A 22448-nucleotide genomic window follows, 5' to 3' on the forward strand; every position below is an offset into this window, starting at 1 on the left:
AGTACTTTCAGTTTGTGACTGATGTGGTCATTTCAGAGATGGAAGCTGAATTGGAGGACGAGGTGCAGGAGCTGAACAATGTGATTACATTGAGGTTACATTGGCGAGTCTGGTTTTTATGCTAAACAAATACCCTAGCGTGTTTTCTTTTACTATTACTTTTTTTTACACTATTTTTTAAGACAAATGCATTCACAGGGAAATGTCATTTTAACATTTTACAACCATATCTAGCCATGTGGTGTGTGACACATCATCAGACACATCCTGTTTCATTTATGAGGGAGGAATTCAGAAAGTCACAAAGCCTATTTTTATAGGGTCATCAGGCGGCCCTTACTATTCTTAAAGGGTCAGCAGTCAGCCCTCACTATTGTTAGAGAGCCATCAGCCGGCTATGCTTTGTCGTTCCCAGTATTAATGAGTGGGTCTCTAATACTGTTATTGCATATGTAGTGACTGCAAAGCCTGCCAAAAAATTTGGATGCAACCCAATACCCCTTTGAAGAGACATAGAGGAGGTTCTCAGTAAAAAAAATGTTCACATTATAAAGGAGCGGGTCTCCTATAGTGGTAATGTCCATGCTGTTACTGTAAGGGTTGCCAAAATTTGGAAAAACCCCACTAATAATTTAAAGACACATAGAGCTGGGCCACAGTAACGACATGTTCACATTAGAAAGGAGAGGGTCTGCTATGCAGTTATAGGGTATGCAGTGAGTCCAAGGCTGCCAAAATTTAGGAAAAACCCTGATAACAATTTAAAGACACATAGAGGTGGGCCTCAGTAACTACAGTGGTGGCCGAAAGTATTGGCACCCCTGCAATTCTGTCAGATAATACTCAGTTTCTTCCTGAAAATGATTGCAATCACAAATTCTTTGGTATTATTATCTTCATTTAATTTGTCTTCAATGAAAACACACAAAAAGAATTGTCCTAAAGCCAAATTGGATATAATTCCACACCAAACCTAAAAAAGAGGGTGGACAAAAGTATTGGCACTGTTTGAAAAATCATGTGATGCTTCTCTAATTCGTGTAATTAACAGCACCTGTAACTTACCTGTGGCACCTAACAGGTGTTGGCAATAACTAAATCACACTTGCAGCCAGTTAACATGGATTAAAGTTGACTGAACCTCTGTCCTGTGTCCTTATGTGTACCACATTGAGCATGGAAAAAAGAAAGAAGACCAAAGAACTGTCTGAGGACTTGAGAAACCAAATTGTGAGGAAACATGAGCAATCTCAAGGCTACAAGTCCATCTCCAAAGACCTGAATGTTCCTGTGTCTTCCGTGTGCAGTGTCATCAAGAAGTTTAAAGCACATGGCACTGTGGCTAACCTCCCTAGATGTGGACGGAAAAGAAAAATTGACGAGAGATTTCAACGCAAGATTGTGCGGATGGTGGATAAAGAACCTCGACTAACATCTAAACAAGTTCAAGCTGCACTGCAGTGCGAGGGTACAACAGTGTCAACCCTTTACTATCCGTCGTTGTCTGAATGAAAAGGTGTTATGATCTGCTAAAAGCACTAAGGAAAGAAAGGAGATCTGTCCCTACAATAGAACTAAGCTAGATCCCTACGATGTAATGGGGAACCTGATCCTGCGATCAGACCCGCTAAAGTCCTCGGCTAGTCTGTACGAAGACCTATAGATGCAAGGGAGGGATCCCTACAAGAACTAGGGACTGGGATAAAGTTGGACACCTCCTAGCGGAGATTGTAGCAGTAAAAGACAAACACACAACAGAGAACATAAAGGTCCGAAGACCTAGCTAAACTGACTGAGAAAGGTAACTAAGCACCAGGCTAGCTAAAGAGTAGAAATTACAATGAAGTCCAGCAAGGCCAGGAGGGCGGAGCAGGATTAAATAGGCAAAAAAGGTCATGTGACCAGCAAGATAGAAAAAACCTAGCAGGAGAGTTCTAACAGTACCCCCTCTTCTATGAGGATCCTCCGGATCCCCTAGGCCCAGGCTTATCAGGAAACCTCTTGTGAAACGCTGTGACAAGTCTGGAAGCAGAAACATCATCTGCCCTCACCCATGAGTTATCCTTGGGTCCGAAACCCTTCCAAGCGACGAGATACTGCAAACTCCCTCTATACCGTCTAGAATTTAGGATGCGGGAAATTTCGTATTCCCCGTCCTCCACCACCGGAGGAACAGTGGCGGAGGCGTCTCCATCCGACACATTAGCTCTTTTCAACAGAGAAACATGAAACACCGGATTAATCTTCCAGGAGGTAGGAACCTCCAACCTAACAGCAGATTGGTTAACTACCTGAAGCACCTTAAAGGGCCCTACAAACTTGGGACCCAATTTTTTAGAAGGAATCCTCAACCGCAGATTCTTAGAGGACAACCAAACCATGTCACCAATAGCAAACAAAACCTCTTGCCGTTTCCTATCAAAGTACCTCTTAGATTTTTTGTTAGCCTCCTGAAGATTACCACGCACATCCATCCAAACTCTCTCCAAATCACCAGAAAAACTCTCCTCCTCAGGCACAGCCGATACCAATTTGGAGAATGACCCAAAAGACGGATGTCTCCCAGAACAACAAAAAAAAGGCGAACAACCAGCAGAAGAGGATGTATGGTTGTTAAGAGCAAACTCAGCAAGTGGCAGAAACTCAGACCACCCCTCCTGATTGTCTGCCACAAAACTACGCAAGAACTGCTCAACATCCTGATTCTTCCTTTCTGTCTGGCCATTAGACTCAGGATGATATCCGGATGAAATTAACAAATGAACTCCCAACCCGTCACAAAAAGCACGCCAAAAACGAGCCACGAACTGAGGTCCCCTATCCGAAATAATGTCAGTAGGAACGCCATGTAGTCTGACAATTTCCTTGACAAAGGCCTTAGCGAGTGTCTTAGTGCAGGGCAGTTTGATGAAAGGAACCAAGTGACACATCTTGCTAAAACGGTCCACGACCACCCAGATGACTGTGAAACCCTCAGAGGGGGGAAGGTCAGTAATAAAGTCCATAGCCAGATGTGTCCAAGGTGCACTAGGAACCTCCAGAGGGCAAAGCAACCCCGCTGCAGGAGTATGTGAAGACTTAGATCTAGCACACACCGTACATTGACGCACCCACTTAATGACTTCCTTCTGCCATCCAGGCCACCAAAAACTGCGACCCACAAGTCTCTTGGTCTCAGAAATTCCGGGATGACCTGCCAACCGAGACTCATGACACTCAACAAACAAATCTCTCCTAAAGGTCCTAGGCACAAACAACCTCCCATGGGGAGTGTTAGATGGAGCATTCTCCTGTGCTTTAAGAATCTCATCTTCCAAAACAGAGTCCAATGCAGCAATCACAACACCTTCTTGTAAAATGCTCCCCTCCTCCTCAGCACCGACCATGGGAGAAAAGCTGCGAGACAAAGCATCAGCTTTAACATTCTTGGTACCCGGGATGTAAGTAACGGAAAAATTAAACCGCGAGAAAAAAAGTGCCCACCTAGCCTGACGGGCATTCAAGCGCTTGGCAGCATCAAGATAGATCAGATTTTTATGATCAGTGAAAACCTGAATGGGAAATTCAGCACCTTCCAAGAGATGACGCCAGTGTTCAAATGCGAGTTTAATAACCAGCAATTCCCGATTACCAATATCGTAATTAAGTTCAGTCTCAGAAAAATTTTTTGAAAAAAAAGCACAGGGATGTACTCCATCCTTGTTTTTCTGAGACAACACAGCACCGACCCCCACCGAAGTAGCATCAACCTCAACCAAAAATGGCTTAGTCGCATCAGGCTGCATAAGGATGGGAGCAGAGCTGAACCTCTCCTTTAGAAACACAAAAGCTTCAATGGCCTCAGTAGTCCACTGAACCGCATTAGCACCTTTCCTGGTGAGATCGGTCAGTGGTTTGACAATAATAGAAAAATTTTTAATGAATTTTCTGTAATAATTGGCGAAACCCAAAAACCTCTGTATCGATTTCAAACCAATAGGCCTAGGCCATTCTTGAACCGCCTGAACCTTCACAGGGTCCATCTCAAAGCCCTCGCTGGAGATAATGTAGCCCAAAAAACGAATTCCCTGTACAGCGAACTCACATTTCTCCAGCTTAGCAAAAAGCAAATTGTCAATTAATAACTGTAATACCTCACGTACGCTCCGCCAATGAGACTCCAGATCCGGTGAATAAATCAAAATGTCATCCAAATACACAACCACATTTTTGCCGATCAAAGGTCTAAGGATGTCATTAATAAGATTCTGAAAAAATGCTGGAGCATTGGTAAGACCAAAAGGCATAACCAGAGTCTCAAAATGACCCACAGGAGTGTTAAAAGCAGTCTTCCATTCATCACCCTCCTTCATGCGCAACAAATTGTATGCCCCCTGGAGATCAATTTTAGAGAACCACTTGGCCCCCACTAACTGGTTAAACAAATCAGGAATCAATGGCAGTGGGTAAGGATTGCGTACAGTAATTTTATTAATCTCACGAAAATCCAGACAAGGACGTAAACCGCCGTCCGTTTTTTTAACAAAAAAAAATCCAACAGCCACAGGAGACTTGGAAGGCCTAATGTGACCGGCGGCCAAGCTTGTCTGTATGTATTCCTCCAAAGCCTTTCTCTCAGGAATAGTAAGATTAAATAAACGACTTTTAGGAAGAGTTACTCCAGGGACAAATTCAATGGTACAATCGTAGTCTCTATGGGGATGCAAAATTTGTGACTCCTCCACAGAAAAAACTCTCCAAAAATCCTGAATAGGTACAGGTAATTCCCCTTTTTCCACCGCAGCAATACGTCCATTACAACACTTGTCATAACACTTAGGGCTCCAGGACTTAATTTGTAGACCAATCTAGTACAGGATTGTGCAATTTTAACCAGGGTAACCCCAAAATTACTGGAGAAGGCAAATTATTTAATACTACCAAATCCAAATTTTCTTGGTGAATACCATTAATAATGAGGGGAAATTCACAGACCTTGTGAGTAACACTCTTCAAGGAGGAGCCATCGACAGAAACCACAGCAATAGGGGATGACAAAGGTTTGGGTTTTAATTTAAGTTTTTCCAAGAATCCCCCATCAATCACATTCAGAGTAGAACCACAATCCACAAATATCCGAAATTCAATTAATTCTTCCTGAGCAGCAGTAGTAGCAAAAAGAAATACCCCCTTAGTATTTAAACAGGCAATACAGGCGTAACTGACCTTTTTTTTTTCTTTGTTCATACGAAGCACACAGTTCTTAATAAAATGGTCAGATTTCCCGCAATAAAAGCACAAACCATGAGAAGATCTGCGGTCTTTTTCCTGAGAGCGGGGTGGCATCGCCCCAATCTCCATCGACTCTCCAATGTCATTACAGACCCTCTCAAGACTAGGAGCTGACATGGCAAAGGATTTACTCTCATTAACCCTTGCACACAGTCTCCTGTCCACCCGTATAGCTAATTGCATTGCCTCCTGCAAGTTTCCAGGTGTGGGATAAGCAATCAGCAAATCCTTAACCCTTTCACCTAGCCCCGCAAGAAACAAACTTTTCAAAGCTGAATCGTTCCACCCCACCTGGGCAGACCACCGACGGAAGTGAGAACAATATTTTTCCACATTACCTGATCCCTGCCTCAAACGTCTCAATTCAGTCTCAGCTGTTGAGACACGATCAGGATCATCATACAACAAACCCAAAGCAGAAAAAAAACTACCCACTGATCTAAAGCATGGATCACTAGGTTTGAGAGAAAAGGCCCATCCCTGAGGTTCTTTGCGCAAAAGTGACATTATGAACCCTATGCGCTGTGATTCATCACCAGAGGATCTGGGTCTCAAACGAAAATACAACAAACAAGCATTTTTAAAGGAAAAAAACACTTGCTGATCACCAAAAAATAAATCAGGCAAACGTACCTTTGGCTCCACAAAATGTGCTCCAGAACAGCTAATCACATGTTGTTGGAGCTCGGCCACCTCCAGAGAGAGTCCCTGCAGGCGTTGAGCCAAATCCTGAACCGACACCATGATGGAAACTGGAGGTCTTTCCTTAGAGATATTTTTGGGCTGGACTTACTGTTATGATCTGCTACAAGCACTAAGGAAAGAAAGGAGATCTGTCCCTACAATAGAACTAAGCTAGATCCCTACGATGTAACGGGGAACCTGATCCTGCGATCAGACCCGCTAAAGTCCTCGGCTAGTCTGTACGAAAACCTATAGATGCAAGGGAGGGATCCCTACAAGAACTAGGGACTGGGATAAAGTTGGACACCTCCTAGCAGAGATTGTAGCAGTAAAAGACAAACACACAACATAGAATATAAAGGTCCGAAGACCTAGCTAAACTGACTGAGAAAGGTAACTAAGCACCGGGCTAGCTAAAGAGTAGAAATTACAATGAAGTCCAGCAAGGCCAGGAGGGCGGAGCAGGATTAAATAGGCAAAAAAGGTCATGTGACCAGCAAGATAGAAAAACCTAACAGGAGAGTTCTAACAAAGGGGACTGTATGGTAGGATATTCAGGAAGACCCCACTTCTTACCCCGAGACATAAAAAAGCCAGGCTGGAGTTTGCCAAAACTTACCTGAGAAAGCCAAAAACGTTTAAGAAGAATGTTCTCTGGTCAGATGAGACAAAAGTAGAGCTTTTTGGGAAAAAACATCAACATAGAGTGTACAGGAAAAAAAAGAGGCATTCAAAGAAAAGAACACGGTCCCTACAGTCAAACATGGCAGAGGTTTCCTGATGTTTTGGGGTTGCTTTGCTGCCTCTGGCACTGGACTGCTTGACCATGTGCATGGCATTATGAAGTCTGAAGACTACCAACAAATTTTGCAGCATAATGTAGGGCCCAGTGTGAGAAAGCTGGGTCTCCCTCAGAGGTCATGGGTCTTCCAGCAGGACAATGACCCAAAACACACTTCCAAAAGAACTATAAAATGGTTTGAGAGAAAGCACTGGAGACTTCTAAGGTGGCCAGCAATGAGTCCTGACCTGAATCCCATAGAACACCTGTGGAGAGATCTCAAAAGTGCAGTTTGGAGAAGGCACCCTTCAAATATCAGGGACCTGGAGCAGTTTGCCAAAGAAGAATGGTCTACAATTCCAGCAGAGCATTGTAAGAAACTCCTTGATGGTTACTGGAAGCGGTTGTTCGCAGTTATTTTTGCTAAAGGTTGTGCAACCAAGTATTAGGCTGAGTGTGCCAATACTTTTGTCTGGCCCATTTTTGGAGTTTTGTGTGAAATGATCAATGATTTTATTTTTGCTTCATTCTCTTTTGTGTTTTTTCCTTGCAAGCAAATTAAATGAAGATAATAATACCAAAGAATTTGTGATTGCAATCATTTTCAGGAAGAAACTGAGTATTATCTGACAGAATTGCAGGGGTGACAATACTTTTGGCCACCACTGTACATATTCCCATTAGAAAGGAGCGAGTCTCCAATACTGTTTGCCTATGCAGTGAAGCAATGGCTACCAAAAATTGGGAGGAACTCCACTGCCCCTTGCAAGAGACGCAGAGGTCGGAGGGCCTCCTGAAAACAATGTTCCCATTATTAGGAAGTGTGTCTCCCATACTGTTTGCCTATGCACTGAATGCAACGGCTGCCAAAAATTTGGAGGAACTCCAATGCCCCTTGCAAGAGACGTAGATATGTTGATATGGTGGTGGCGGATGAGGATGCGGAGAAGGAGGAGGACAAGAGCAAATAGACAAAATCAGGAAGCGTATACCCATGTCTGAGTGTGAAGACAGAGGTGCATGGGAATAGAGTTAGACCTCCCCAAAAAAAGACACTGGATTTGAGTTTATGTTCCGCTGCTATCATTCAGTGGTATTGAGAAGTCTGGCCCAGTCCAGTCATTGTTCATTTTTATAAGAGTCAGCCTGTCAGCATTTTTAGTTGACAGGCGGATGCGTCTATCGGTTATAATTCCACCGGCAGCACTAAAAACCTGCTCTGACAAAACACTAGCGGCAGGGCAGACCAGGACCTCCAAGGCGTAAAGAGCCAGTTCAGGCCACGTGTCCAGCTTGGATACCCAATAATTATAAGGCACAGAGGAATCACGGAGGACGTTGGTACGGTCGGCAAGGTACTCCCTCACCATCTTCCGAAACTTTGCACTCCTTAAGTGAGTACCCAGCGCCTCAGGGCCTGTGCGATGAGATTGTCTGAGAAAACTGTCCCAGGACTTTGACAGTGTTCTCCTGCCTCTGCTGGATTGCATTTGTGGCTCTCTCGCCTGTACTCCTTGGTTGTCCAATGAACTGTGACCTCTGCCACCAGCGTTTTCAGATAAAGGAATTTTTTTAATAATTCCTCAGCAAGGGCCATCTGGTACTGCACCATTTTATTAGACCTGTCCTGCAAGGGAATAAGAGACATAAAGTTCTCCCTGTAGCATGGGTCTAGAAGTGTCACCAACCAGTAATGACTGTCACCCAAAATTTGGACAACGCGAGGGTCATGGTAAAGGCAGCATAACATAAATTCAGCCATGTGTGCCAGACTTCAAAGAGGCAAGACTTCTGTGTCCTCACCAAGAGGACGACCATGCTCTCCTCCTCATCCTCCTCCTGTTCCTCCTCATCCCTGTCCACAGGCCATCCACACTGAACAGACGGTATGACAGTTGTGCAGGTTTATAGTGCAAGAAAATAGCTCCTGTTCTTCCCCCTCCTCGTCCTCTTCCTCATTGTCTCCCAATCCACGTTGGGATGAATCTGGGCTGTGTGTAATCACCCTGTATGGTTCCTTGCTCCATCTCATCATGCTCCGCCTTCAATGCAACCTCTTTAATTGAGAGCAGAGAGCGTTTCAGAAGACAGAGAAGCAGGATGGTGATGCAAATTATGGCGTCATCACCACTCACCATCTTGGTGGAGTCCTCAAAGTTTTGAAGGATGGTACAGATGTCTGACATCCATGTCCATTCCTGAGGTTTTATGTATGGAGTCTGACCTGAATACCGACAGCCTTGTTGATGCTTTTAGTCAACAACTGCCCTCTTTTGCTCACAAATCCTTCCCAACATCTGCAATGTAGAGTTACAACGTGTGGGGACATCGCAGATCAGTCGGTGAGCTGGATGCTGCAAACACAGCTGAAGCACAGCAAGGGAGGAGGAAGCTGTAGCTGACTTTCTAAAATGGGCACACAGGAGGCGTACTTTGACAAGCAGATCCAGCAGATCAGGGAAGGTTTTCAGAAACTGCTGAATCGCGAGGTTAATCACATGGGCCAGGCATGGTACGTGTGTGAGCTTGCCTCGCCTCAGAGCCGCCACCAGATTCCGGCCATTGTCACACATGACTATGCCTGGCTGTAGGGTCAGCGGTGTCAGCCACAGATCTGCCTGCTCTTGCAGAGCTGTCCACAATTCTTGAGCCCTGTGTGGTTTGTCACCTAAGCATATTAGCCTGTTGCCGCTTGGCCAAGGCAGTGCTGCAGTGCTTCCAGCTTGCGACTGATGTGGTCATTTCAGAGATGGATGCTGAAGAGGAGAAGGAGGAGGAGGTGCAGGAGCTGTAGAATGTGGGGACAACCCTGACTGACCCAGAGCCCGCAATCCTCGGCGTCAGTAGGAAGTGTTCAGTCCCAAGGTCCGACTGGGTCCTGGCTTCCACTATATTAACCCAGTGTGCCATCAGTGAGATGTATCGTCCCTGCCCACAAGCACTTGTCCACGTGTCTGTGGTTAGGTGGACTTTGCAAGTAACTGAGTTGTTTAAGGCACTTCTAATATTGTGGGACACGTGCTCATGTAATGCAGGGACAGGAGAAATAGTGGCGGCTGGGGACCGAGTACCAAGAGACGACCGCTGCCATCAGGGTGCAGAAAGCTTCCGTCTCTAGGAGCCTAAAAGGCAACATTTCGAGCGCAAGCATTCGCGAAATGTGTGAATTTAATAGTGTGGCCGGTGGTGCGTTGGCTGCATATTTGCGCTTGCGTTCCAAGGACTGGGGTAGGGACAACTGAACCCTGCGCTGGGACAAGGACGTGGACGTGCTTGCTGATGGTGCTACTTGAGAGTGTGTAATGACAGGTGCAGGGCGGGAGGCATGCGCCATGGACAGGGGTTTGGCGTGCACGCACAACAGCAGAACAAGCAGTGGTGTCACCCATAGACACTGTTTCTGGACCCTGGGGTTCAGCCCACTTAGTTGGGTGCTTTGCTGGCATGTGCCTGATCATGCTAGTGGTGGTCAGGCTGGTAGTTTTGCTACCCCTGCTGATGCTGGCCTGGAAGGTGGTGCAAATGGCCATTTTGGGGTTATCTGCAGAGTCTTTAAAAAATAACCAGACTTGGGAAGACCTAACAATTGTACTGGCAACTTCCGTCATGTTGGTGTTACGAAGAACACTTTCCCCCCTTGTGTCTGCGGCCACCACACTGCTTCTTCCTGCCTGTAGTTGTGCTACGCCTCCCTCCTCCTGTGTGCTGCTGTTCTCGCTCTGTGTGTCCCTCTGTCAGGTTGGATCAGTTACTATATCATCCACCACCTTGTCTTCCACATCCGCACCCTGGTCCTCCTCCTGACTTTCTGGAAATTGTGTCTCATCATCATCATCATCCACGTCTTGCCTCAGTAATTGCACTTTACCACCGTTGCCTTCATGTGACCGTGGCTGCTCCAATATTTGGGCATCGCTACATGCATTCTCCTCTTGACTCGCATGAAGCTGGCCGGGCAAGAGGCCCGAATCAACAAATGGAAAAATGAGCAGCTCTTCTGAGGGTCCAAGTGTGGGATCAGTTGTCTCTGGGCACTCGGCATGGTGGGAGGAAGGAGGATCAGGGTGAGGAATATGCGGTCCAGACTCACAGCTACTGAGACTTGACTGTGTGGAAGACAAGGGTGGAGGTGGTGGTGGCCAAGTGACTGGATGCATTATCTGCTATCCAACCAATAACCTTTTCACACTGCTCTGTGTTCAATATTGGTGCTCTGCAGTCCCTTAGTAATTGGGACAGGAAGGTCAAGCAACAAGATGTAGGTGTTTGTTGTGGCACAATTTCACCTTGCCCACGGCCACATCCTCGGCCTCTGCATGCACCATCACCATCACGTCCACTTCCCCATCCCTTGCCAGGCACCTTGCCCATTTAATATAAAGGACAATATTTTCCACGTTCACGAGAAATGGCTGATTTTGGAACGCAGTTATATGTGATATGTCTGACAGAGAACCACAATTTTAATTAGCGGGCCTGTAATTTACTAATATTATTCTACACGGAGACCTATTGTGAATAGCTTCACCGACACACTGCAACGGAATGAAAATGGAAGAAATGTAGGATTTTAGAAGTCTTTTCGGTGATATGTCTGACAGAGAATCACGGCATTAAATTGTAGGCCTGTAATTTACTTATATTATTCTACACGGAGACCTAGTGTGAATAGCTTCACCGACACACTGCAACAGAATGGAAAAGGAGGCCAATATTTACCACGTTAAGTTCAAATTTCTGGATTTTTATTGCTGTAATATGGAACAGATCTGACTTTATCCTGTTGTGAGCAGAAAAATGTTGTACTTTGGATTGGTTTTTAAGCAAATAACCAGGATTAAGATAAAAAAATTGCCCTGGTCCCTGATATCTGGGGCTGTCTAGAAATGTTTGTAATTTTTATAGCAGCAGCAAACAGGATGTTCAATGGACCCTCTTGTGCTGTATTATACACTGCAGTCTGCCACATACACTGCCTGCCTGCCTAGCACTGATTATATGCAGCTGGATTAGTCCTCAGAAGGACTGTTAGTTCAGATGGATATAGATATATGTTGTGGAATACCTATACTAGCTATGAACAAGCAAATTTCTCCCTGACGCAGCAGCAGATCTCCATACGCTGCATGATTCCGAGGTAGACTGTGACGAGCATGGAAGCGCCCGGTCTTATATACACCTGATGACGCTGTGCGGCCAGCCAATCACTGTAATGCCCACAACCAACATGGCTACGGCATTACAGTGCATGGCAGGCAATCCCTACATGTTCATTGGTTCTCTAAAGAGTGCCAAACATGCAGGGAGAGGACCCGAGTTCCTGCCCGAGCAACCTGGAAATACTCGCCGAGTACCGAGCTCGTCACTCACAGTGATGCTCCGGCGAGTACCAATCAGTGGCGAGGGCGTTCGCTCATCACTAAATTTAACCTTTTCAATTTTTTTTATTCTTATAGGCAAACCATTCAATACTCACCTGCTAACAAACTGTGCACTTTCCAATGTAATCTGCTCTTTTATCTTTGGGAAAAGGTTTGAGTATGATGACCCAACGTTTCAAAAATTAATCAACATGTTAGATGAAAGTGTCAAACTGGTCGGTTCACCCAAAGTGATGGTAAGAAAACCTTCTGATCTTACATCTAAAGTTTTTAGTGAAGTCTCATGAGAATAGTTTCAGGGTCACCTTTAGGACCATTGGTAGTGCAATCATGAGCTCAGACAAATGGACCCAACCTCACTTCTCGGTTCTCACCAACTATCCTTCAGTCTCTTCATTTATAAAATAAAAGTGCCGTATATAATACATGATGATAAATAAACTTGGTTCCCTCAATGGTTCCTTATAATTCATGTATAATTGCCAATTAATATTCTGTTTCCCCTTTCTCAAATTCAATGGCTTATTGTACTGGAGCAGAACAGTCCTTCTCAGACGCTCACCAGATATATACAGTGGGTACAAGATGAACATAATAGGGAGTTTAGGGGAATCGGACGCTTTGAACTGTAGGGTCCATATAATTCTGATGGCGGTCCTGTATATATTTTATATATTGGAAAATGTATACTATATAATCTTTGTCCATAACCATGTGCATCTGAGACCTTGGTTCTTTATATAGGAGAGTTATGGACTCTCCTACCTGATTCCTCAGTTTCTTCAGGCTGTATGCTTGCAGATGAGAAGGAGGCCTAGGTACATATCTTTTCTTCTCAGCTCCATGCCATCACAACATGTCTGCCGGACATCTTTCCTCAAACACTTCCGTCTGCTCCTTCAGGAAGACTTCACACACACTCTGACTCCACCCTCTTAATGAGACAAGTGTACAAGTAATGAGCCGATGTGATTTGCATCTATAGTTTGTTTCTAGAAGTTTTCTGACAAGCACATCTCGCTTTAACACATTGTTAACCCAGTATTATCCTGAGCAAATTAGTGCAAAAATAAGTCTCTTTTACACAGTAGCATAAGATATCTCATCCTGGTACATGAACTACATTATTTACACAGTGCAAAAAAAGACATTTACATCATATGTCGTGTCCCTGCCTTTGATACAGGCTCGCATACCGAGCCTGCATCTTTCGCCACATATGATGGCTGAATTAGTCAGCTATCATGTGCCTCCATCAGCTGTGGATTGAGTGGAGCTCCATCTGCGGCAGTTAGCCTGTTAAATCTCACTGTCAATCTCTGATAGTGGCATTTAACAAACGCTGACAGCAGGGGCTTGCGTTGTTGCACTCACCTATCGGCGCCCGTGACATGAATGCAGGTGGGTTAACATAACAGACAGGGGTCTGCTGAAGACCCTTGTGTATGTCATTACAATACTCCTGTGAACACCAGCCCATAGCTGGCGTTCAGAGGAGATTGCAATTTTAGCTATACATAGCAGTGCTAATGCACCGCAATGTATAACACAAGCGATAAGATGATTGCCGCTTCATGTCCCCTAAGGGGACTATTAAATACAGTAAAAAGTGTAAAAACTTCAAATCATGCCCCATTAGAAATAAAATAATTAAAAAATACACATATTTGGTATTGCTTTGTTCGTTAAAAGCCCCATCTATCAAGATATAAAATAAATTAATACAATCGGTAAACAGCGTGATGAAAAAAAAAAAAAATGGCAGAATTATGATTTTCTGGCTGCCACAACATTGCAATAAAATGCAATAAGAGGCGAACAAAACATCATATCTGCCCAAAAATTGTATCAGTAAAAACGTCAGATCAGGGAGCAAAAAGTAAACCCCATAAGCAAATTTTTTTTTTTACAAATTTCCAAATTTTATTTTCACCACTTAAATAAAAAGAAAAAATATTAATTATTTGCATAATCGTACGAGAAAAGAAACAAAGGAAAATCCCAATGTCATGAAGGGTTTAAGTGAATTATTTTTAGCCGAAAAACTAGACACAGCGGAAGCATTACTCTTTCATGAAAAAGGAGACCCTTCTTATTGAACCTAGATAATATTTTTAAATTAATTGATTGATGTGACGTATCCTATCTTCGAAAATTAATTTTGTACCATAATATTCTACAGCGCTCTAAAGAGATTGCCATTACTCTTATCAGTTATTGTCCTCAATGAGGGTCACAATCTAAATCTGTCTCTCATTCACATACATTCTAAGACCAATGAGCCTATTCGCATGCTTTATAGAGTATAGCAAGAAAGTGGAGAACCTAGAAGAAACCCATGCAAACTTATAAGGAGAACATATCAACTTAGGTTCCATTTACACAAGTTTTGAGTTCATGTTTTGTGGGGGGGGGGGGGTTTGTTTCTTTGTGAATATAACACTTATCACTTATAATCTATGCCCTTTTTCACATACCCGTAGGAGTGAAATTTTTAGAGAAAAGCTATAATTTAAAGATTAAGACACCCGTTCTTTGTTTTGGAGACAAATATTGATGAAATACTGATCAAAAATGCTGATGTGTGAATAAAGCCTTATTGAAGAGGTCTGTACTTTTTGTTTCAAGAATATCTAACGAGGAACTGTTGATTTCCACAGCTGTATAATTATTATCCCTTCCTCGGATCACTCCTTGGCCTACATAAGAAAGTACAGCAGAACATACAAAATCTGAAGAGCTTTATTTCCCAATTTTCAAAGAATCGACGATTGAATTTCGATGCAAATGACATCACAGGATATATCGATGCATATCTTAAGAAGCAGGAACAGGTGCGTTGCTTTCTATAATGGTGCATATGTTAACCTAATTTTCCTTTTTGATATCATTAAAGGGGTTGTCTGGCCTTAGGCTACAAGTCTGCAGTCAATCTTTGTGACTGCAAACTTGTGAATCCTCACATCACAAACAGCTCTCCTACATACACAGTTCTCCTACATACACACTCTCCTATATACACACAGCTCTGCTACATACACACAGCCATGCTACATACACACATGCTATGTATGCTGTGCTATACATGACCCAAATATTGGTAATGTCATGATCACTACCAATACCACTGCACTGTGACTAAAAATATTACCTTACTATTACTGAATAAAAACCACTATATGGGGACATAAAAGTAAATACAATACAGGTAAATTCAATCCAAAACTAATGACTTAAATTTCCTTTCTTAATGGACTTGTTCAGTTTTCCCTTCTTTTTCATCTGGCCCAGATCGCTATGAAGATTGCTTCCAGCCGCAGCTGGTGTCTTCAGAGTTAAGCTTCCTGAGCTTTTCTATCATTATCCGGTGTTCAGTTCAACAAAATTCATGTTCTATTCATATGCAAATTAGGATCACAGATTACAAAGTCTGAGTATCATTGCACTTGCAGTCCTTGGATCCTCCTTTGAATTTCCGGTGTTGCTCTCTGCTTCTTAATTAACAGTAAAGACAGGTTCTGCTGCTCGATGTTACCCATGCTCTCAACTTAGAGGCAGCACCGGCAGGGAAAACTAAAAAGAAACCGAGGACTGCAAGTGTACTGATACGCCCATTGTTCGGTGCAAATGGGAGTGCAATTTGCATATAAATAAAATATACATTTCAGGAAAACAGAGCACCAGATAATGACAGAACAGCATTTGTTATGTCACATGAGCCCTGAGCCCAATCAGCGCTGGCATCACTATCCTCATCTTCAGACGTATAAGTAATCAACAGGAAGCGAGAGCTGACTGGCTGCTCACTTCCTCTTGATTAGTTATAAGTCCAAAGACAGGGACAGGGATGCCAACGCTGATTAGGTGGAGGACTCATGTGACATAAGAACCTCACATGAACCTAATGTGAATCCTCTTCTAGGCTAAAGCCTGCATTTATGGGTAGGTAGCATAGGAGAAGATTCACATTAGTTGGTTCGCAGCAAGCCGGAGATCGCCTTGTTGTTGGCTACTGGGCATGCATGAATTGGCCAAATTATGTGCTAAGCATCTCCATTTTTACTTATCTAGAGCAGTAATGCTATTCAAATTTCATATATTTCATGTTTACATGCTTTAGCATTACAGAGTGCAACTTTACTTGTTTGTTATGTATAGAGATGGTTATTCTTAGTTCGCACCTGTTCACACCAGTTTTCTGATTTTGAAGTGACAGTCAGTCTTTTTGCTACTATCTGTATTGCAAAGAACAGTCTGAAATCCTGCACAAACCTTGACAGGCACATGGTGCTACTTTGTTCTTAGCCTATCTTGGCTCTGGAAGCTCTCTGACCTTGGACTCACCTGCAGAGGAAGAACAGAGTCCTTGTTGTGGTGAAAGTAGGCCACAGTCCCCTGCGCTTTCCACAAATTCTAAATGGCTTTGCTGATAGCCCTTTTAATAAGTCTAAAATTCTGTGTTTCTAATGGATCCTCTGTTCTTTTAACTTCAACTTAAAATACCTAGTCTTGGCTCATCATTTTTTGGGCGGAGCTCATGAACCCTTCCTTTGCAGGGTCCTAGAGCTGAAAGACTTTTCTCCACTTTATGCTTTGTCACCACTTTCCACTGGTCGAAGGGGGACTAAGTCACTACAGACTGATCAGGGGCTGCTACTTTTAGCTGCCACCGTGCTACTACAATTGTGCTGACTATGCCAATTTTTTTGTGTCAAGCACAGGATCTGCAAGATGTAATCAGGTATTTACTGAATATAAAGCAAATTGCATAATGGTTACAGCCTCCCAATGAGGCTACCATCTTGGTAGCTACACGCAGTATTGAGGCACAGAGCTTAGTGGTTACATATCCCAGGTCCAATGTTTACGCTGGAGCATGTTGATGTCTCTTCCATATTGATGCACTTAGTAGTTAAATGTTACCTTCTTCAGCAATTTCAGAATAGAATTCACAAATTGCCTTAGGATTTTCTATTCAGGCATCTAGAGTCATGAGAACATTACTTCAAAAACCTTAGTGATTCACGAACAAAAAAAAATTTAAGAAAATGGAAGATGCCTACCATATAACAAACAGAAGTAGGTTATAATTGTCTTAAAACCAGCTGATTATATTGAGTAAATGGGGAATATTTGTGTTTTCAGGAATCAACAAAAACTGAGACATATTTTAATGAAGAAAATCTACTTTCCTCCGTCCTGGATCTCTTTGCTGGTGGAACTGAATCTACATCTACAACAATTGAATGGGGAATTTTATTGATGATGAAGTATCCGGAGATTCAAAGTAAATCTTGCTACATTCTTTCAAGTTACATAAGACTGTAGGTGAACAACAACAATCTCTAAAGACCACCAGATCACTTCTTCCTGAGGGCTACCACTTAGCCTAAACCACACATGTCAAACTCTGGCCCGTGGGTCAAATCTGTCTCGCAGGGTGATTTTATTTGGCCCTTGAAACCAAAACCACCACCCCTATGTGCGGCATTATTCTGTATGGAGGACTATGTGGGGCCCATTATTCTGTATGGAGGACAATTTGGGGCCCATTATTCTGTATGGAGGACAATGTGGGGCCCATTATACTGTATGGAGGACTATGTGGGGTCCATTATTCTGTATGGAGGACTATGTGGAGCCCATTATACTGTATACTGGTTGGTCCGCGACTTTGTCCAAGTTTTTCATTTTGGCCCTCTGTGTATTTGAGTTTGACCTCTCTGGCATAGACCAAAGTTTCCGTTGCATATTTCTATCTTATTTCATATACTGTATAATGGCCATCTTTTTGATGACCAATCCCTGCAGAAGTAAATTTTTTAATACAATTTATACAATTTTGGGTGGTTGTCTCAAACAAGTTTTACTATAAGAGGATTTACAAACTATCAATTATGTTGAGGTAAGTCTACTAAATACAGTATATTTTTTTGAATTGATTGAATGTTTTATATTTTCTAATGTTCTAGGAAATTCTGCTTCGAAACATTCTAGAAATATGATGCTGCCAGTGCCACCCACCTTTGACAGGGGGACATGTGATTTTTGGCAGAGTGCGGCATTTAGCTTTCACGTAAAAAAGCTTTTTTTCATAGAGAATAAAAATTCAAGTTTTAGTCTCGTCAAGCTTTAGAACTTTGTTACAGAAAGGAGTATTCCAGGAATTTTCTATGTAATTTATGGCAGACCGATAGAGAATGAATGAAGGAGCAGTGCCCATGCTTGATCTCTACTTCAGTTAAACAAGAGAAAAAGTCTCTTCTCAAGCACTGGGGTTTCTTGTGGATAGGTGATACCACTTCTTCTTCTCGAATACCCTATTCTATTACTGACTTTCCTCACTAGTGCACATTTTAATGGTGCTTTCCTTTTTGCAGATTTCTTACTCTGGACAGATGATTTACATCACTGTACCCAAAAGAATATTCAGGGACTTGAGTAGTTTGTTGTCTCCATCACCTGATTGGGACTTTTTAATAAAACTGGCACAAGTTCTCTTTTGTCATCATGGTGTCCTATTGCCTTAAATTGTGTCTGTATATCATTGTTCATTCCAAATTCTGGTATATTATAGTAAAACAAATAGAAAAAATACACTAAAGTGCACTCCGTTATGAATTCCATGTTTTGATTAAAGATGGCAATAGACAATAGATCCTTAGATATAGAGTTACGCATGTTTAGTTATTGAATACATTTAATTAAAATTGAAATTATTTTAGACTATTTAGACTATTTTTGTCACTTTTTATACTATTGTATATAATTGATTGCTGCATAGGTACAACAGCCAAAAAGAAAGATAAGAAATAACAAGAAGGTAGTCAAGTGTGGATACTCAGTAATTTGGCTGCCCCTGATATAGAAAGTACAAGTCATAGTAAAAGCTTATAATCTATCAAGTAAATACATTGGCATTGCTGTGCTAAAAAATAACTAAATATTTTATCCTTTGCTTTACAGAGAGGGTACAAGATGAAATTAAAACGCATGTAAAACCTGGACAGCTGCCGACAGTTGAAGACAGGAAGAAAATGCCTTATACTGATGCAGTAATACATGAAATACAAAGGTTTGGAAATATTGTCCCACTGAACGTATTACACTCAACTCCAACTGATGTGTATTTACGAGGCTACCTCATCCCAAAAGTGAGTTTATAATAAAAATATCCAAATGCTTAAGGATTTTCTTTTTGCTTATAAACAAGTACTATATGTGTTTATCTATTAATCAAAGGGACTGCTATGGGGTCCACTGCCATACCAATAATTCTACATTTTTGAAAATTATATGTATATAATAAAGAAATATATTTGGTGACTTATTGTTCACAGGGTACAGATGTTATTCCTTTCCTGACATCAGTTCTCTATGACAAGACCCAATGGAAAACACCCTATGATTTCAATCCCAATCACTTCTTAGATGAAAATGGGAAATTTATTCGACCTGATGCATTTATGCCGTTCTCAGTAGGTAAGTAATGAGGATCATTCAGATGCAAGAAGATCAAATCATTTTACTTCTCACTCAAATCACAAAACACTCCCTAATAGAATTGCTATATTTTATTAAGAAATAATATATAATTTTTCTATATGTCATATTTTGCCCTCAAAAAAATTCAAAACTGTTCTACAGTCTTATTAAGACGCTCAGCATATTCATGGGGAACCTTACAATTTTTCAGCAATATAGCCTAGAGATCATTTCTCAAAGTTTTCACTATGTTTTGCTTCACATTGGGCAAGAATTCCGTTTGCTACTTTGACCCTTTGTCTAAATACCCTGACCATGGCAGAGTTATTTGATGGAGCTCTCCTTATAGTCAGCACCAGGATGCATGCCCCATACCCAAGCTATGCCTCTGACATTATGATTCTTTTAAATTACAGTTGCAAGCATGTATACTACATTTCTAATTGGAGGTATTTGCTAATATTATTATTATTACACCTACAACATATTGGGATAGGATCTTGAAGATGGGAATACCCCTTTAAGCTCATGAAGATCAGCATCAATTTCTGAATGGTGTTGCCATATTTGGGGCAAAGAAAGGGAGCCGGGTCAACATTTTCGTCACTTTTCAAGAACCAGTTCTGGAATTGGCATCCTTATGGAGGATGGAGCCTTGTTGTAATATTCTATGAACGCTGAAGCTTAGTCTGGATACAAAGAATCCTGGAACTATGCACAGGAAACCTTCAGTCAACAATGCGTTACAGGGGGTGTAGGACATTTTGTGGCTTCCTGGAGGTCTAATTTTTTTTCCAGGAGAACATTAAGAGAGAGTTGGAAAGTATGCATTATATTCAAAGTGTTAGGGCCAAGATAGCATTTCGACATGACCTAGTTAACTCAGTAATCCCATTTCTACAGGAAGAAGAGCTTGTGCTGGAGAAAGCTTGGCCAGGATGGAACTTTTCCTGTTTTTTACTGGACTTCTTCAAGCATTTACATTCTATCCACCTCCAGGAGTTTCCAGAGAAGACCTCAATCTGAAGCCTGGTGTTGGATTCTTACTAATACCTACACCATACATGACATGTGCGAAACCAAACTATTAGTGTATGGTGAACAGTAGAGACCAATGTTTTTGTTGATTATATTTTAATACTTTTAATTTTTTACTTTGTTTCAAATTTCATTATCAAATATCTCACAAAATGCACAGCTCCCAAACCTTAGTGGACTCAATCTTGCAATGGCCTCTAATTATCCTAATGTACCTTTTAATTCAAATGAAACTTTTTTTAGTTTTAGTAACATTGATAGGATTTTTTGATTAAGCGTATCTTCTGACACAAATAAATATTTGAATGTGCTGTAACTGTGCGTAGTTTATCTTTAATAAGATCAGTTTGTTTTCTTCCAACTTCTTGTGTCTTTAGTTATTGGCATAGAAAATATAATGCTTAGGGCACTGCAGGGAAGCAGGAAGTAACATGATGGAAGGCAGGTATGTGTCACCGAGTTGCCTGAGCTCAATGATGTAGGTTCCGGAATAGAGTGCTCCAGTAACAGCAGGTTACTGAGAGGATTTTTAGTGGACTGGATTTTGGGTCCGGGATTTAGGAGCAACCAAAAGAAATGTCACTCCCATACACTCCAGTACAGGTCTTGCAGGTCCTATAAAAGGCAGCTGGGTTGGCTCAAGTGTGTCTAGCGTGTTGCAGTTGCCACAATTGCAGATCAAACTGAGCCGAAAGCAGTGCCTGTACTGCTGCATGGGTGAGACCGTATTGTATCTTTAAAAAACCAAAGACAGAAACACAATACACAAACACCCTGCAATAAATAAATAAACCACAACAGTGCTGAAAATAATAAAGGGTACTTAGTTAACATAATTTTGATCAAAATAATGCAAAAGCCATCCTGCCTCGTCACGGCAACCCTCATGGGACAGTCCTAACCCCAATATTTAAAACCTTACCATTTGTCAAGTGACATACATGTGGATAAGGGCTAAGAGACTGAACCACTAGTGGAAGCAGAGACCTGGGAAGCAAGATGAATAAACTTTCCAGCTCAGGGAAAGGGTGGCTCCACCCTTATATACACTTGTGTACATTAGACTGAAAAAATCCTGAAGAACTGAACTGGAATGTAAATTGGTGTTCATGCAGCACGTAAGAGCATGTTCACACATGGCCATTAACCCCTTTTAGCCCCGAGGATGGTTTGCACATTGAAAACCAGGCCAATTTTTCCAATTCTGACCACTGTCACTTTATGAGGTAAGACTCTGGAACACTTCAACGGATCCCCCTGATTCTGAGAATGTTTTTTGTGACATATTGTACTTCATGATAGTGGTAAAATTTCTTCAATATCACTTGCGTTTATTTGTGAAAAAAATGGAAATTTGGCGAAAATTTTGAAAATTTCACAACTTTCAAACTTTGAATTTTCATGCCCTTAAATCAGAGAGATATGTCACACAAAATAGTTAATAAATAACATTTCCCACATGTCTACTTTACATCAGCACAATTTTGGAATCAACATTTTACTTTGTTAGGGACCTATAAGGGTTAAAAGTTGACCAGCGATTTCTCGTTTTTACAACAAAATTTACAAAACCATTCTTTTTAGGGACCACATCACATTTGAGGTGCCTTTGAGGGGTCTATATGACAGAAAATACCCAAAAGTGACACCATTCTAAAAACTGCACCCATCACGGTGCTCAAAACCACATTCAAGAAGTTTATTAATCCTTCACGTGCTTCACAGCCATTAATTGAACGTGAAAGGAAAACATCTTTTTCTTTTCATGAAAATTTTACGTTAGACCCCAATTTTTTATTTTCGCAAGG

General features: G+C 41.9%; 1 protein-coding gene across 4 annotated transcripts in view; it reads left to right on the forward strand.

Moving 5' to 3' along the window:
* Positions 1-20956, forward strand: part of LOC141162205 (cytochrome P450 2K1-like) — a 241574-nt gene extending 220618 nt beyond the window's left edge. For all 4 annotated transcript variants that reach the window (XM_073648057.1, XM_073648058.1, XM_073648060.1 and 1 more), the window contains 6 exons: positions 12193-12353; positions 14778-14951; positions 17263-17404; positions 19084-19271; positions 19458-19599; positions 20506-20956. In XM_073648057.1, the coding sequence (XP_073504158.1) occupies positions 12193-12353; positions 14778-14951; positions 17263-17404; positions 19084-19271; positions 19458-19599; positions 20506-20693 (995 nt within the window). In that variant the 3' untranslated portion in view covers positions 20694-20956. The remainder of the gene's footprint in view (positions 1-12192; positions 12354-14777; positions 14952-17262; positions 17405-19083; positions 19272-19457; positions 19600-20505) is intronic.
* The last annotated feature ends 1492 nt before the right edge of the window (positions 20957-22448 follow it).

This window comes from Phyllobates terribilis, unplaced genomic scaffold (genome assembly GCF_046119375.1).
Source record: "Phyllobates terribilis strain yellow unplaced genomic scaffold, ASM4611937v1 Scaffold_9__5_contigs__length_417890890, whole genome shotgun sequence".
NCBI classification, from domain to species: Eukaryota; Metazoa; Chordata; class Amphibia; order Anura; family Dendrobatidae; genus Phyllobates; species Phyllobates terribilis.